This window comes from Lates calcarifer, linkage group LG4 (assembly GCF_001640805.2).
Source record: "Lates calcarifer isolate ASB-BC8 linkage group LG4, TLL_Latcal_v3, whole genome shotgun sequence".
NCBI lineage: Eukaryota > Metazoa > Chordata > Actinopteri > Centropomidae > Lates > Lates calcarifer.
The window spans coordinates 25,150,796-25,169,531 of record NC_066836.1 but is presented as its reverse complement, the minus strand read 5'-3'; the positions used below and the strand labels follow the sequence as shown (position 1 = coordinate 25,169,531).

At 40.1% G+C, this 18,736-nt stretch overlaps 1 protein-coding gene across 4 annotated transcripts in view; it reads right to left on the bottom strand.

Annotated features, from left to right (window-relative positions):
* LOC108896752 (disks large-associated protein 1) overlaps nt 1-18,736 on the bottom strand; it is a 119,068-nt gene that overhangs the window by 62,573 nt on the left and 37,759 nt on the right. For 3 of the 4 annotated variants that reach the window (XM_018695992.2, XM_018695993.2, XM_018695996.2), the window contains exon 2: nt 3,214-4,747. In XM_018695992.2, the coding sequence (XP_018551508.1) occupies nt 3,214-4,632 (1,419 nt within the window). In that variant the 5' untranslated portion in view covers nt 4,633-4,747. The remainder of the gene's footprint in view (nt 1-3,213; nt 4,748-18,736) is intronic. The other variant, XM_018695995.2, reaches the window with a different exon arrangement.

The following is an 18,736-nucleotide window of genomic DNA, read 5'->3' as shown; positions in this document are numbered from 1 at the left end:
ATCCAGTATACAGTGCATTTGAAAATTTTGGAAATTTTTCATATATATATTTTTTTCCTTCATCAATCTACAATCAATACCCCATAATGACAAAGCCAAAAAGAATTTTAGAAATGTCTGCAAATTTATAAAAAAGGAAAAACTGAAATATCACACAAATATTCAGACTCTTTGCTATGACACTTGAAATTTAGCTCAGATTCCTTACAGATTACTTCTTCTTCGAGATGTTTCTACACCCCGACTGGAGTCCACCTGTGGTAGAGTCAATTGATTGGACAAGATATGGAAAGGCACACATTTGTCTACATAAGGTCTCACAGCTGATAATGTATATCAGAGCAAAAACAAAGCCATGAGGTTGAAGGAACTGCCTGAGACAGGACTGTGTCAAAGCGCAGATCTGGAAAAGGCTGGCATCCTGTTTGGTTTCCTCCAGACATGATGCTTAGAATTGAGGCCAAAGAGTTCAGTCTTGTTTTTCACAGACAGAGAGTCCTTTAAGTGATTTTTTTGCAAGGCTATTGTGTGTCTATCATTGAGGAGAGGCTTCTGTCTGGCGACTCTGACATTAAGCCCAGATCAGTATGTGTGTTACAGGGATGGTTGTCCTTCTGGAAATTTCTCCAGAGTGACCATCAGTTTCTTGGTCACCTCTCTTACCACAGCCCTTCTGCCATGATTGCTCAGTTAGGCCAAGCAGCAAACTCTAGGAAGAGTACTGGTTGTTCCAGGCTTCTTCCATTTAAGAATTATGGAGGCCACTATGCTCTTTTCTGTGGGCACTTCCTTCAACCTCATGACTTGGTTTTACCTCTGAAATGCATCGTCAGCTGTGAGACCTTATATAGACAGGTGTATTCCTGTCTCATCAATGTTAAGGTGTAGAAACATTTTTTTTCCCCAGAAACATTTAGAAACAATTTTTCATTTTTTGTAAATTCCAAACATTTCTAAAATCTTGTTAACAAAAATGTGAAAAAATTTAAAAAGTTTCCAAATGCACTGTCACAACTGAAATGATTCCATAGCCCTCATCCTTAGTTCCAGGTGTTAGAAATGTGGTAGATGGAAACCAGCCAATAGCAGAGGGTCACTCCAGTACCTGTTTTTCACCAAAACAGTTTTCGTTTTGGTGTTTGCTTTGGTTTCTATTTGCAAGCCTTTTCTAAATTCATTTTTCTTTTCTTTTGTACATAAGTACATTTTGCTATCTAAAATCAGAAGAAAATACCCAACCAAACAACTACCCAGTCTGTTGGGTACTGTGTAAAATGTCTCATTATTGTTTTGCTTTGATTTGTCTCTTGTCGTCAGTGGTGGTAGTTAGTGAAAAACAATGGGTCTTATGCTCTGTATTAAAGGAATCAGATTAGAACCAAAAGATAATAAAACCCCTAAATAAATGTAAATGTCGCGCACAAACTAATAACACGTCACATTGAAAAACTGTTAAAATCGTGTGTAAATCTATGTATCTCATATTCACCAAATATGAGATACATAGGAGGTAAACTTAAATTCTTGATTTTCACCAGCAGATTTTTTTCATCCTTTCTTTTTTCTCACGCAACAATCAAAAAAATAATCAGCACATTAATCAATGATAAAAGTAGCTGTTGACTACAGCCCTTCTGCTAATTAAAATACTATCAGCAAATGATTATTTTAAATCAAGTTAAATTTAAATACATCAAATTATCTAAATAAATTAATGAAACATTTCCAAAATCTAAGGACTGACAGGTGGTCTGTCTGAACACAAAAGGGGATAGTTAGGACCATACTGACAGTGAAAATATATCTATTCAAAAATACTATCAGAATGGCTCTGAGCTGTCTGTAAGTTCATGAATTGAAGATTGAATCATGCTTAAAGCCCTCATATTACCAGCTCTAGTGTGTCACCAGCCTTAGTCAGTGATATCCAGTCATGATTTCCAGTCATGTAAATCTGCAGTTATCATTCCAACCAAACACCAAATTTAGAGAAGACTGTGGACATCCACTGGCATGGTCTGGCATGGTCATCATGTGAAGGTTTATTTACTAAAATTGTTGATTTAGAAAAGCATGAACTACTGCTACAGCCCTAAGAAGCCTTGACTATAGCCCCCACCATGCAAATCTTATTTAGATAGCCACTTGTAAAACTATCATGCAAAAGATGATGCTGCTAGTTTTTAGTGAATATGGAACCATGAGAAGGTGCACTCTGAAAAAAGCTCAGATCTTGCAGTTGCTACACTGTAGACCCATCCCCTTGTCATGGCATCCATCCAGAAGTACTCATACAGAACACAGCATAAGAAATTTAATGATAAAACTAATTTTATTGTTATTTCTCTTCCATATCCATATTGACAGCTGGTTCTTTCAGTCTACTATAAGCTAACTATACCAAATGACAGAATAGTAAACTTGATCTGGTTTCTTTGCCCAGTGCATCTTGTCCTCTTCTTGGGGCTTCTGTTGGATTTGACCAAATGTTAGGTGGGTGTTTCTAGATTAGGATATATTGAGTTTTCTCAGTGTCCCATTGCTAAAATTGTTACAGCACTCTGGATGTTCAGCTGCCAAGTCCCAGAAAAAAGCACAGCACACTTTTACTCACTCTGCTCACTGGCTTTACACCTCTAACAGCTTTAGCTAATGCAACAAAGTTTGAGGCTGTGTTTCAAATCACTCCCTAGTTTGGTACATAGTGAGTCACAATACAGGGGAGTGGGTTTCTGGCTGATGGCACAAAATAATCTTTTGAGAGAGCAAGAAGTTGAATTTTTATTTGGCAACAGAGGGTGATAATTCTCACTGTATATTTCAGATCATTCTGGGAATTTCTGAAATTATTTTGGCATTGAGACTTTGAAACTTTGAGAGATCATTCCTGAGTGAGTGACAACTAGTACTCGTGACTCATGAGACCAAACTTAACTGAATGTGCCAAGACAGTGGCTGTGCACATTCTGGAACACATGGCTGACTTTGAATGTCAACTGGATCCCGCTCACTGGTTTTCCCATCTCTAACTAATGCAGACCTTCTGCATTGAAGTCAGTAGTGTTTGGTAGGACTGAGAACCTGAAATCTCACAGGACAGGACACCACAAGAAACATTGGTGAGAAAAGTAAGTCGTGGAGAAAAGGGACTCAACAGAGGGGAGAAGGGTGAATCGACTGGTTTTGAAAGGGAGTCAGGGAGGAATTATTTACCTGTAAGAAATGGCAAGAGCGCTCCTGCTGCTGACTGCCCTTAGATTTGACTAGAGCTCTATCTAGGTTTAGGTTACCGGATCCTGCGCTGGCTCGTAGCTGGTTGTGGCTGCTGCTGTTGGTGTAGACCTCTCGGGCCCTGCTCACCGTTAGGCTCGATGACCATGCCCCTTTCTTCACAAGGGGCCCGTCCACAAGACCAAGTGGCAGCAAGGGGCTACTTCCTCCACCGATACCGCCACCGCTGTTATTGCTGCTACCACTAACTGGCACACATGCCGACGACGCTGCATACTTCACATCGTTGTTGCTCCTGGAGGCTTTGAGTGCAGAGTGGTGGTGTGTGTGGCCATGGTGTGCGTGGGTGTGTGTGTGCTCGTTCAGTGTGCCATAAGGGTCCATCATGAAGTACTGCTGGGACTGTGAGGAGGAGAGACTGGGGAGGGGAGTCTGGGGAAACTTGTCGGGATTGTTGCCAGGGTATCGGCCCATTGTCATGGCGATGGGCGAGGGGGAAATGGAGGGTGAGGGTGAGGGTGGAGGTTGGTGGTGGTGAGGGTGGTAGAGACACAGCTCCCGTTCCAGGTTGTCATCTGAGCTCCAATACCCAGAGCCCGGAGCAGATGCTGAGCCGTGGAGCTGGTGGTGGTGGTGGTGGTGGCTTCGATGCTTGGGCTCCGCTGATCGACAGCGCTCACGGCTCTTGCTGCGCTTCCGGTGGCGCACTCCCACTGGTGGAGTTTCACCTTCTGGGCTGGCCCTTGAACCACCACCACCACCTCCTCCACCACCACCACCACCATTAACGCTCCCATTATTGGCCCCCTTGGAGGACTGTGTGTGGTGTGGGCCCTCCAATGAATGTGACTTGGTGAAGAGTTTCTGGACTGAGTGGACCAGGTGGCGAATTCTCCCTGGGCTGTCATTGTTGTTGTTGGCCCCCATCCCCCCACTGTGGGCCAGCACTCCTCGTTTGTACTGCAGTGTATGGTAGCCATCTCTGGAAAATGGTGGCTGACGCTCAAACGGGTCCGCAAAGTTTGCTGGTACCCGGGTGGGCGTTTTACCTCCATAGCCTCCTCCAGCTCCTCCTCCTCCTCCTCCCCCTCCTCCTCCACCTAGATATGGTACCATGGCCATACACTCATCCTTTACCTCAGGATGGTGAGATGAGGAGGTGGAGTGGCACCTCCTTGGGAAGGTTCCATATGGGACGATGCTGTTGCTGTCAGAGGGGTATGAGGTACGCTGAGCATTGTAGTAGGGCAGTTCAGCTGGATGTGGCATGGGGATGGGCACAGGCATTTCCATCTGACTGATCAAATATGGCTTGCGGTCAACATGGTGACCCAGTGGATCATATGATGGTTCATAGGAGACCACGTGATGGTGACTCCGACTACTGGACAGGCCCTTCATTATGGGGGAAAGATGGGTGGATGGAAAGAGGAATGGTATGTATGAGAGATGCCAGGCAGGCCCGTGATCAGCAAAGGGCTGCAGAAGACTGTCCCTGAGAGGAGAGCTGTAGACTCTAGAAGATAGGGAGAGAGAGGAGCAAGACAAACAGTTAATGCAAGGCAACAAATCCAGCATAAACAAACAAATCATACCATGGGAATGGCATAGGATCTAATGTATCAGGATGCAACCCATTGGGTTTAATCAAATTATATGTGTTGCTGATGCCAAGAGCTTTCAGCTTTTAAGCTTTTGATCAGTATAGTATATACCGCATGGCCCTGTGTTAATGGGACCAAAGGTCTCTGCCTTCTTTCAGAATTTGATCATCTTTGTTCTCACAGTGAAAAGCATCCCAATACTGCAATCTATTAAAGATGCACAATCATTTGGAAATTGGACAAAACTATATTTTATATTAAACTATATGTTCTAAAAAGACATGTTTGTGTCACATCAACAAGTTCAGATTTATTTTTACAAACTTTAACTTAGCACTATCAGTCCAACTACCCATGTAACCATGTATCTTATGCAAGACTTGAGGGACTAGAGCCAATCCCAGAATACATTCAGAGGCTGTTAGAGAGGCTGTTAAACAGACTGTCACACATAACAACCTACTGGCACTATAGAGTGTTCTGTTCACCTGGCCTACATGTCTTTATGCTTCAGGAGGAAACCAGAATACCCTGAGTGAACCCATACAGGCACACCGAGTACATGCAAACTTCATACAGAGAGACCTGGGTATTCAAACACAGTGCTTAACCCCTCAGACACCATTTTTGTGTGCTACATGACATTACCAACAGAAAAATGCACAGTGGTTCCATCTGGCAGGTTAAGACTGGCTTTTGGAATGGACATAGTTGTATAATTTGTACAACTTGCAAATACTATTTAGTTTTTCTTTTATTTTTTGTTGTTGTTTTCAGATAGAAAATAGGAGTGCTTGCAACATCCAGTCTGTTTGAGAACCACGGCAAATGCTGCTGAGTGACTCTCATTTCAAAAGCTTCAATTTTCCGTATCTCCTGTTGTAACTGAGTGGCTGCACATACCACTTTCTTGCTCTCTGTGCTTTTCTATTTTAATGTTTTTGTGCTAAGTACAGAAAACAAAACAGACCTTCTTCCTCATGCATATCGTGGATATCGCAATTTTTGATTTCTAGTGCACATGCACTGAATACAACAGTCTACTGCACTTGTGTAGAATGCATTCTCCAAACAGAACTCAAGTGGAGTATAAATGAAAACAACTACACATCCATGCTGCTGTTAACTTGCATGTTTACTTGAGCTAAATCCAATACAACACAAGACAAAGCAACAATTATTTTGTTAATATTCAAAAGAGCTTGTTTGGGTAAACATGCTCTCAAAACAAGTATCTGAATTCACTTAAGAATGATGAAGTGGAATTTGTTATGAAGAGATTAGCATGTCATGAGCAATGTATGAGTACAGTGGTGATGTCCTGTGACTCTGGAACAGCAGACCAAACTATGTACTTAAATACATGTACTAAACATGGTGAGGACACACACCACAACAATGACTTCATTTTTCAAACACTGTAGAGCATCAGTGTTTCTATTGGCCAACTGACCCACATGGTCAAAGCTAAATAAAGGTGAACCCTGAACTGAAAGTCAGTTGGAGCTGACTTGAGATGGATGAAGCATAAGAAGTGCATGCCTGAATGTGTTTGTTGTTTGAGCAGAATGGAAGATGGAGCGAACATTTGTAGGGTAAAAGTGTAATGTGACCATACCTACAAGCCACACACTTGGGGTAACAACTTGGGGTTGCTTGGGGTAACAACACAAACAAACAAACAAACAAGCAAACAACAAACACCAAACCTGATAATCATTGGACCAAATCTAAAATGTAGGAGACTGATTCAGGGACCAGTACTGGCCAGTGAAACAGTTCTGTCCAAGCAGATGTTGCTTCATTCCACCAATCAATATACAAACACTGGCGACATAGGGATGACAGGGATAAAGTGGAAGTCTTTTTCCCAGTTCAAAGCCTGTCTTTTTAATTTATACTCAGTGTACTAGGCAAACACATCCATTTAGCCTGCACTTATAGGTGCAGGTAACAGTACTGTAAGAAGTGCCCCCCCCCTTACCTTATATAACAATGAATTCACATCTCAGAAGACAATGAGGAAAAGGCTCCAGGGATCAGACTGCTCACAAGGCAGTTTTGTTACAGCCATGCAGGGCCATGTTGTTGGTGTGTGTGCTACATGCATGGTTGTTTGTGTACTTGCACTCATGCATTTGTGGTGGTGTTGTGAAATAGGTGAATTGTGTGTGTGTGTGTGTGTGTGTGAGTGTGTGTGTGTGTGTGAGACAGTTTCCTCTGTCCTACTTGGCCCATGACACAACTGCTTAACAGAACCTGACAGCTCCACTGGTAGAAGGGCTGCTAACAAGCTACAGTAACTCTCAGTGAGCTGGGATAAGCCACACACTCACACACACACTGAGATCAGTAGAAGCCCCACTGTTCCTAAAATTTTACAGATATCACATGCAGTATTTTGCATCCTTGTCTGAAAACTTGTTGTGAACATTAAATCACCATTTTACTGATGATGTGCAGCAAAATAAATAACTAATATAGTCCCTCTGTGTGTTTCAATATATAACTGTATAATATCATTTTATCAGGGGCTATGGGATATGCCTAAAGTTAGACAATTTTAATTTCAACTTAAAGTTCAAGTGAATTATTGCCATAATAAATGTTTAACAAATGTTTTTGAAGTTTTAGAAATACCAGTAGCATGTTTCTATATTTCTTGACCGGGAACAGCAATTTGGGGGGGGTGTTACTTATATGTCTGTTTGTTACTGTTAAAGCCACGTCTTAAAGTCAGTCAAAAGAGATGTGCTGTCCCACAGACGACCCTTCTTGTCTTGTCCTTCTAGTTCACAAAAATCACAAAGAAATGTGGAATCAGAAACCACCCAATGACTGCAATGCAATGCAATGTGAAATGCAAAGAAATAAAGTACAACTTAAAGTACAACTTTGCCTGTTGTTTCAGTCAAGAAAATCATTCTTTCATTTGTAATTTTTTTTTCCGAGCTTAAAATCGGACAAATGTTCCAGGGGCGTGGCCTCAATATGCTATAACTCTGCTGTTCTTTTATTGTTTCATATCCTCCCAGGAAATCTAGAAAGTAACCACAGAACTCTGATGCTATTGATGCTATAAGCACTCAGGCAGTAACTGTGAGTGGAAACTATAATTATTTCCACTGTTTTCATTATAAAACCTCAATGACACCTGACCATGGATAACTAGTAAGTTAAGTTGACTACTCTGGCATTTATTGTGAGTGAACACTAGCAAGCTTGTGAACTTGTTTGTTAGCTTGTTAGCTACATCCCCAGCTAAATCTGGAAACTCTGTTTAACACTACTTTCAGGCTGTTGTGGTAAAGATCTTCAACCACACTGAAATGTCTAATCAGTGCAAAAAATCCCTTCTTAGTCATTTTTCATTTAGCAAGAAAAAAACCTCCTGATGAAAGGCAACATGCTGAATAGAATGACAGAGTCTCAGGTCGTTAAACCTCCATTCAGGCCTATTCTGCTCTCCATTATCACCTGCACTGTATTTTATTACTCACACCGACTTTGTAGCTGCTCTCTGTTACATATTTTTCTGTTTCTGCTATTTGTCAGACAACTGAAAGAGCAAAAACAGAATCTATACAGAGATCCAGAAAATAAACAATGCTTTACATGTGTCTCTACCAGACTTATGTGATGAATAGGGTAAATTAACCATCATTAGTTTCTCCTCTTTGGGTGTGTCCTTTATTTTGAAAATACTCCTGGAATCAACACTGGATGTCTGCTTCATGGATAATTGTGGGTAGGAAGTCCTGAATTACTATGTCTCATTGGAAAGACTTTGTACTCACAGCACTGTGTCTAAAAATAAAACTTCACTGAATCAAGGGAGGAAGTGATTCACATCAAATGATGTGTTAGTGAAGTCAGACATTACTGTACAAGGGCCCAAATAACAGGGGTTTAAATAAGCAGTGTTTCTTTTTTTCTTCTGCTTCTTTTTTTTAACATCTTGAGTCATTCTGAATGGAAGTGTTGTCACTACTTCTTAAGGACACATAGAAAAGGTAACCTTGAGGTGGAGGTTTACCCTAAATGGCACTGGTCACTACTGAGCATATTAGCAAAGTACATCTGAGTAAATCTCCTACAGGAAACTCTGTTTTGTGGGGATGCTAAGTGTGAAAAATGTTACTTACAACCACAAATCTTAGGCCTGCAACTAATTTCACTATCAACTAATCTGCTCAAATCTAATATTTTTTTCAATGTGAAAAATACCAATCATTGTCATGTCCAAGTTGATATTGCTTGAAATTAAGCCTGTGGATATTCTCATTCATCCAGGTCATAGTTATCTCAAGGAAATTTAAATCGAACGCAACTCGTACGCATCTGACTGGGACTGGTCCAAGGCTGTTGGACCAGTCCGCCAGTCCTGGTCAGACGCGTACAGGAACTGATGAAGCCTCTTGGATGAGAGGTGAAACATCTTCCCAGGCTGCAACTAAGACTAGTTGCATTCAATTTAAATTTCCTTGAGATTGCTTGAAATTGCTTGTTTTCTCTGAGCAAACCAAAGCCAACCAAACCCAGTTTACAATTACATTAATCAAAACTCAACAATGTAAATCTAGATGACAATACAACTTTCAGATTTTGTTTTCAAGAAACCTAATGCTTATATCTAATTCCACAATGCACATGATTATCTGCAGCTTGGAGTAGACTTTTATGTTACTGACATCTGCAAGACTAGACACCCAACACATACTTATTATTATTTTCATCAACATGCATGAAGATTTTTTTTTCTTGACAGTTAGAAAGGAGCCCACAGTGAGCAATTGTTTAAATACAGAGGACATCATAATTAATAACAGGAGATCATGATTCAACTTGTATTGGCAAAAACATGGATTCTTGTAAAATAAAATTTGCCTTGCTTATTTATGCTAAAGAACCACATTTAACAGCTGCAAAGGGAAAGATCAACAATTTGGGAAATACATTTGTTTTTTTATTGAGAGAGCGTCATTGGGACATGGTTAGCTGATCTTACAATAGTGAGTAAGCACGGGAAAACAGTTCTGTCCAAGTGAAAAAGTACACATACTTAAACCTTGTATCATATTTGTTTAATCAGTGCAAAGATCAAAACCTATTCTATAGCCAGAGACTCTACATAGGAGTGCTGGACAGATGGATAAATTGGTGTTCCTCAAAAAATAATCTCAGCACATAAATTGCCACTAAACAAACAGTGATTTAAAAAAATCCAGATTAGCCAAACAACAGCCAGGTAATAGACTGGTAATCTAGCCAGGGTGAACCCTGCCTCCCACCCAGTGTCAGCTGAGATTTACTCCAGCCCCCCTCACAACCCTCAGAAGATAAGCAGTATAGATGATGGCTGGATGGAGGGATGGAACAAGATACATTATGTTAATCAGTAAGCTTTAGAGGTGCTGGTAAGGTGTATTACTGAACCTTAGAAAAGGCCAGGCTAGTTGTTTCCCTCTTCTCCAGACTCCAGCTCTGTGCTGAACACACAGACATCAGAATGATAATGCACTCTAAGAAAATGTTGGATAACTCATTTTGGGCAGCAACTGGATCAAGTCAAATGATTAGAATCCTTAAAAACCACACAGTCTACGATTTTTATCTCTAGTCATCACCAACCAGCCCAGACTAGAACTGATTTGGTCCAACTTGCTTTAATCAGTCAGATAAGAAAAGAGAAGTTATGTGAGAAGAGAAGAGAGGCAGATGTAAAGGAGCAGGCGGAAACAAACTCTACAAGATTATATAGAAGGGATAAAAAACAGATGAGAGATTGACAGCTGAACTCCCCCCCTCCCCACCCATCTTTTACCACCACCTCCTGCTGCATTTTTCAAAGAGCCATATGCGCCAGGCAGGCTGGGTTGCTGCTGTGTGTGTAGGAGGAAGGAGAAATGAAAATAGGGCTGAGATCAAGTTATTTTAGGCTAAATGGAAGCTGGCGAACAAAAAGCCTTTGAGTCACCCTCTGAGGGTGGATACCAGCACCGGAGGCAGACAGGATACTTATTTAATATAGCCCAATGGGCATTTACTTCTATACCAGGGCACGCACACAAGGGATATACCTCAATATCAAATTCAGTTAAGTACTAATTTTGTATCTTTCACAAGAATGTGTTTAGTGAATAGTAGTAGTTTAGTTCAGGGTTATTTTTGGTGGGAGGGCTTACAGTGCTCTTACAGCACCACCAACCACATCAGCAATTTCTGTATTGACATTCCAGTCTGGACAATCAACACTGTCTCATAGAAATTATATTTCTGTACAACTAATTTGCAACTTCCATAGAGTGATAATTCCACCAGGACAGTTGTGGCAGTAAGACAGCTATAGTATCTGTTAACCTGGATATATTTCATGAGCTCCTGACTGTACAGCTCATATAATAAATGCAACTAAGAAGCCAGTGCTTGTATTTAGCAAACTACTATAAGTGGCAATTTGAACTTGAAAAGATACAAGTAAAAATATTTAACATGTACTCCTGCTCACAAATTTAAGAATAAAAGTTATTTATTAAATTCATTGGGACTTAACAGTACTACAGAAGTATCTGAAGTTTGTTCCAAGCAGATCCTAGATGACTGAAAAGGTGAGTGAGCACCTACTAATAGGTTTTATATTTACTGCACAAAATATCATTGGTCATGATAGGTAGCTGAAATTCTGAATCAGCCAGTTTCATTCAATTATTTGTGTTTGAACATTTGATAGGATGTTACACCACTTCTTTATTTGTATTTATCAACATGAAGGCTGGCATTGATTGTGCTTGCAAATTAAATATGTTTTTGCAAGGGTAAATACTTGTGACTAAACATGTGATCACTTGACAGTTTCTTTACATTTTACACCTATTTTTCACTACCAGTAGAAGTAAGTAGCTTGACAAGTATGGCTTACTGCCAACACTCTTTTTATGTCCTCAGAGCATTCTTAAGTCAAATTCTTATGGGTTTAATGGACATTTAGAATTATAGTTTGTAAGTGTTAAAATAAGTCACAGCTACAATGGACTAGATGAAAACAATCTAGCTCTTTTTATTTATTAATAATAATGTTTCCTACAGCAGCAGACAGCTGGCTGCTTACTCAAAAAGTGAAAAAAGCTCTGTGAGAAAGCTTGAATAATGCCAATGTTGACTACCTGTCCAGTACCAACCAGCTGAATGGAGAACATAATGGAACATTTAGCAGCTAGAGATGCTAACATTTTGCTGGTGGAGACCAAACCACAGTGTAAAGGAGGGTGAATAATGAAAAAGAAAGGATTAAGGAAAATATCAGAGGTGTTATTTTGCTTCATCATGGAAAAAACACAAACTTTATTGTTGCTGTATTGTCTTACAAATCATATGCTCATACAAATAGTGTTGCACATTACTAAATGAAAGTTATGTTTAAGTTATGTTCCCTTTCATTTCAGTCTGAAAATCTATAGAGACCAAAAGCTGGTTTGAACTATGTTATCCATTACAAGCCTGTGAATATTCTCATTCATTCAGGTCATAGTTATCTCAAGGAAGTTTTAATCGAAAGCAAGTGGACTTAGTTGTAGTCTAGGAAGACGTTTCACCTCTCATCCAAGAGGCTTCATCAGTTCGTGTTCGTATCTGACCAGGCTGGGACTGGTCCAACTGATTTTTGGTGTACCAAACCAAAAACAACCTAACTGGAACCGAAGCTGAACAGCTAAGGTTAAAAGTGTCAGCAGCGTTGTCTGAAGCAAAGGTCCCACCCTCCAACCTCACCATTGAGGAGAGGAAAGCATTAACGACACTGAGCAAAGACCAAAACATCACAATCCTTCGAGCAGACAAGGGTAGATGCACAGTTGTACTCAATACAACTGATTACCATGCTAAGATCGCTGCACTACTCAATGACTCCAACACATATGAAACTCTGAAACGAGACCCCACCAGTGGGTACAAAAAGAAGGTTATAGAATATCTACAACAATTACAAAAAAAGAAGGCATTATTAACAAAGCACAATATTTCCGACTTTGTTCACAAGACTCAATTCCCTGCTTATTTGGACTCCCCAAGATCCATAAGGAAGGGGCCCCACTCAGGCCCATTGTCAGCAGCATAAACTCGGTCACTTACAACATCGCCAAACATAGCCAAGATCCCAGCACCCTTGGTGGGCAACACCCCACACCACATCCATAACTCCATAGACTTTGTGAACAAAGTCAGCGACTTAAAAATGGATACAGATGAAACCATGAAACCTGTGACGTGACTTCCCTGTTCACATGCATCCCAACCAGGGAGGCGTTGTCCACAGTAAGAGAGAGACTTACACAGGACAACTCCCTCCAAACCCAAACAAACCTCAAACAAACGAACCAAAACACATTTGCCAACTTCTGGAAATGTGCCTGAACACCACGTATTTCCAGTTCAATAGCAAATTTTACAGACAAAAACACGGCTATGCCATGGCTTCACCAGTATCCCCCATTGTGGCAAACCTATACATGGAGGAGGTAGAGTGCAAGGCTTTGAACTCCTTTGAAGGAACAACACCCAGCCATTGGTTCAGGTATGTGGATGACACATGGGTTAAAATCAAAACCAAAGAGGTGCGAGCTTTTTCCAAACACATTTACTCAATGGACAGGAACATCAAGTTCACCAGAGAAGATGTCAAGGACAATAGTTTGCCTTTCTTAGATTGTGACGTCCATATAGAAAAGGACAGAAGCCTCCACATTGGGTATACAGAAAACCCACACACACAGACCAATATCTCCTTTTTGACTCACACCATCCTCTGGAACACAAGATTGGGGTTATCAGAACTTTGCAACACAGAGCTGATAACGTACCCACAAGCTCACAGGCCCAAGGGGAAGAACACAAGCACCTGAGAGATGCCCTCAAAACTTGTGGTTACCCCCGTTGGACCTTTTTGAAAACTGCAGCTGGTTCCAGAAAGAGAACCAACAACGTGGTAGTGAAAGAAAAACAAAACAAGAGAAACAACATAGTCATCCCATATGTGTCCGGAGTATCTGAAAAACTTTTCAATAAAGACAGTATCCCTGTGTATTTCAAACCCGGCAACACACTCAGACAGAGACTGGTACATCCTAAGGACAGAACACCACACACCCACAAAAGCAATCTGGTGTATGCAGTCCAATGCAATGAGGAATGCGAAGACCTCTACATTGGTAAAACAAAACAACCACTACACAAACACATGGCCCAACACAGGAGAGCGAACTCCTCTGGACTCTGCTGTCTATTTACATCTAAAGGAGAAAACCCACTCCTTTGAGGACAACAAGGTCCACATCTTGGACAGAGAGGACAGATGGTTTGAAAGAGGAGTAAAAAAAAGCCATCTATGTAAAAGTAGAGAAACCATCTCTCAACAGAGGAGGAGGTCTAAGACACCACCTATCTCCAATTTACAATGCCGCCCTTTCATCCCTTCCCAGGAGACTCAACGATTTGGCCTCTAAGAAAAACAACAATTCACAAATGGCCTCATGTGACTCCAACGACTGTCGTTATAACACAATGGTGCACTAACGAAGTCGAAACTAATGTTTTCTACTAACGACTGTCACGACTGTCATTGACACATAGAGCGCAAAGGATCCATGACATCATCGGTCTTGTGAAAGCCCCCACAGAAGTTAAATACCTGGGTTTCCACACCAAAAAACAGTTGGACCAGTCCGAGCCTGGTCAGATGCAAGCATGAACTGATGAAGCCTCTTGGATGAGAGGTGAAACGTCTTCCTAGACTACAACTAAGTCCAGTTGCTTTCGATTAAAACTTCCTTGAGTTATCCATTACAGCATATTACATTAGTAGTCAGTTTTTATTTGTGTGTTGTCACTGGGTGGTCAAAGTAAATTACCACTCATTTTTAAGTCCAGTACTGATGGTGTGCTAATGTACTGGTGAGAAGCTGGTGAGAGAATTAAGAGTTGGCTGCTGAACAGTGTTCAGTTCTACTGTGGCAAGATCAAATCCACAAGAAATCCATCTGCTAATTGAAGCCAACATCTGTTTAACAGCAGAATAATTATTGAATATAATTATTCAATTACTGTTCAATGCATTCATGTGACAATAATAGGAGTTGCAATGACCTAAAAAATGCTTCTACTTAAAAAAAGCAACAATTAAAAATACTTACATCACAAACACAGGGAGAGAGAGAGAAAGCAAGAGAGAGAGTCCAGATTAAAAAAAACATCTCAGTGTGATTCAGGCTATAATTGTGCAAGATGGGGCTTAATAAAAGGTATAATGGTCTGTTATAATAGACTACACTTAGAGGACTGCTATAGTCAACTGTTCAGACAATACTGTGCAGGTGGAGGAAGATCAATACAAAATGGGGCCCCTGGCAAAGCCACTGAAAAGAGCACAGGGGGACCGTGATACAATATATTGAAAATGCTGATTTTCTCCTTTTCGTCTGATACTCTTTCCCAAAAAACTTTCCTCGACAGCTATTTGTCTTTTGTTATCTCATTGTTTTGTCAGTGTCTATCTTAGTGCTTGTCATTATCCTGAGAATACTGGCCCTCTAGCCAATGAGGACCTATGATTGACCTATATCATAGCCATATTTGACATATGCGATGAGCAACGGTGGCAAAGCGAATGCAAACAGACCTAATAAAACTGAAGGCTCTTGTTTTCACTGGTCCACACAACCATGCTTAGTGTAATGACTGAATATTCTGCCTAGTGTCAGTTTTCATGCATAACTACATGTGACTGACAGCTGGGGAAAAATCTCTACTTAGAAAAAATTTTCTGATATCAATTAATTCATTAAAAAAATCATAAATACACTGCTGAATACCTATAGAGAGAAAAGTAAGATTTAAGATATAAGAAAAGAGAAAAAATATTGATGCTAGGGAAAATATCATAAGACTATTTCAAAATACTAGAGTGATATTAGAAATTTCATAGAAGAATGTTAAGTGTGTTAAACTCAAAACAAACTTACAGACACTGAACCTACCAGAGCTACTGTTAAGTTATCACAAGACTAGTTATGCTTGAAATGATAAACTCAGTCAATCAGTGCTTTTGTTTAAATATTTCAGTATTAATGTTTGATGCAGTCCTGCTAAATAATACATCTTTAGTGTTGCCTTAATGACGCTGAAATATAATGATCAATCAACAAATTAACCAGTTCCATTTTTAGTCAAATTGTGAATGCAACTATGCACGTAGAAATGGAGTTGATTAAGGCAAAGAAACACTAATGTTAAGATGTGTTACTCCTCAGATGACCTTTGGTTATGTTGTTTGTGCAGAGGCTGATGGACCTCAGTGGTGAACTGAAATGTTCCAAATAACCTTCTGTTAAATTGTGTGACGAGGTTGGTGACATCAACAAAGAACAATCCACACAGCTCAGTTTTTTCAATTAACTCACCAGTTTTTTTAATTATTACCATCAAGTTTACACATACTGCTGCTGCTCTTTCTGCCAGAACATACGACACCACTATGATACTTGAGGACTAGAAGCCTCTGTAGTGCTTGGAGGGGCACTTTTGTTTTGTGGAAACTGCAGCCCACAAACTGCTGGAAGTAACATCTACCCAGTTTATCTAAGAATTGTTTTACAGTGAATATCAAATCATTCAAATATTTTGTCACATCATGCTGTTTTAGTTTGAAATGACTTTGTCATCTTCAGGGTTTCCCACTTCAGCTACAGCTAACATTTGACTATCCACTGGGAGGGAAAAACATTAAAACAACACGTCACACATGTACATTCTGAAGTGTGTGTGTGTGTGTGTGTGTGTGTGCGCATCTCTTTTCCAGAAATATTTCTCTCTCTCACTTGTTTCTCCTTCTGTCTCTTCTTGCCTTAAAAAGAGAAGGGATGTGTCACCATGGTAACTACAGCAGTATGTGAAACAGACATGAGTGAACAGAAATATAAAATGGAAAACATTCATCATACTATATGTGCTGTCAGTACCATAGATACCACCGCTCATGAACAGCAAAGGCATGAGGCTTTCCTAATGCAGTCTGGTTGTGTTCGAGTTTGAGCCATGATATTTGATGCCAAACATGTAGATGGATGTCAATTAAACTCCATTTTTGAAAGGCAACTGAACTTCCCAAAAAGAAATTTCACATATTATGTTTTCTGGTATTTCCAATTTCACCCCCCACAAGCAATTTATTTTTTATTCTTGCAGGTCTGAGTACAGAGTCCATTTCCTTTATGCTTTGCATTCTGGGTGTACAATGGTGTACATCCATTCATTCTTTCATTCAACCTCTATTTATACAAGATAGTCCAATGAAAGTCACTCTCCTGTATGTACAGACAATACAGTAAAGTTGCATCAATGAATCTCATGATAAGGATCACAGAGCACTTTGATACAAAACATGTGTACAGTGTATACAGTGACAAATGTTTGTCCAGGCTGGAGAGACTGTTTGAATCCAGCCCACACCTTCTGACACAACAGATCAGTAGACGTTACTACATGATGTTGAACTGAATATAGCAAACCATATGGAAAAGTCATGTTACTCACAATAAGATGACCAGGAGGGTGGCATGTAACGTAACAGTAAAATAACAATAATACAAATAATACAAATACACCTCAGTCAAGTGGGGTTACTACTGCATCCTCAGCATGTCTAATTCTCTTGGCTCTGGTTGAGCAATATCTTTATGTGGAAGCTTCTCAGGACCAACTGTGTCATGCATGATATGCAGGGAACATCAACAAACAGCTGTAAGTCAAACCTTTATCAGCCTCTTATTTTCTTTTACTTAAAGATACATTTTGAGAGAGTAAACAAGATTAAACTCTGCTAAGAGAAAATCAAGCCCCAGAAGCGAGAAGAAAGTAACAACAATTTTCATCCAGTACCAAACTTAGCCCAAATTATTAGATGTCTGGACAGGATAGCCAGTGACCCGATATTCATGAATACATTCACTGCTGGCTTTTTATGATGGCAAAATAATTTTTGTGAATTGCCATATTTGGCTATTGGCTGACCACTATACTACACTAGCAGAAACCACATCACCACTTTATTTTAGTCAAGCAAAAGCATCACACATAGGGAGAAAGCTGCTTCCACTTGTTTTCCTTTTGTTCAGTAAACTACAACACTGGGGTCTGTTTCATCAAATCTGCAACATGCAAGTAGCCATTTGCAACACACCATAATTTTGACAGTTCCACTAATCCAGACAAACACAATCCTTGTGATTCCTGCATGTGCATGAGAGAGCCCTGTTGGACTTACAAATGTATCTACAATTTGTTAGAGACGTTTGTGAAGAGTAATGCTGCCACTATTTGCTGTGCATCTGTGTGTAAGCACTGTTTCCTCTTGTGAAATAGGAGTGTGATTCACCACTTTCACTAAAAGTAGAGGTACTGATAAACCCCAACACCAGGGAATATACAGCTGAGATCACACCCATAAACTGTAAACCAATCAATAGTGTTCCTATCAAACACTTTATGGTCGTTAATCTCTAAAACTGTTCTTGCTCTCACTGCAGCCAATCAGCATCATATTTCTCTGCTGCTTGTATTGTTACACAGCACTGTTATAGACAAGGATATGAACACCAATACCTCCTGAATGAGATCAGATCAACCCCGTCTCTCAAACTGACTGGATAAACTTCAATATTTTGATTAACTGATTGAACCCAGTTGAAAAAAGCCAGGGTCAGTTCACAATTGGTAGTAAAAGCATCTCACCCTGTATTCATTGGAATGATTGGGGAAAGAATTTTGGTCTGACTGCACCCTCAGTTTAAACACTTCACTAAATGAATCACTGCTAATCACTGTTAACTCATCTAACACACAAATGTCTTCAA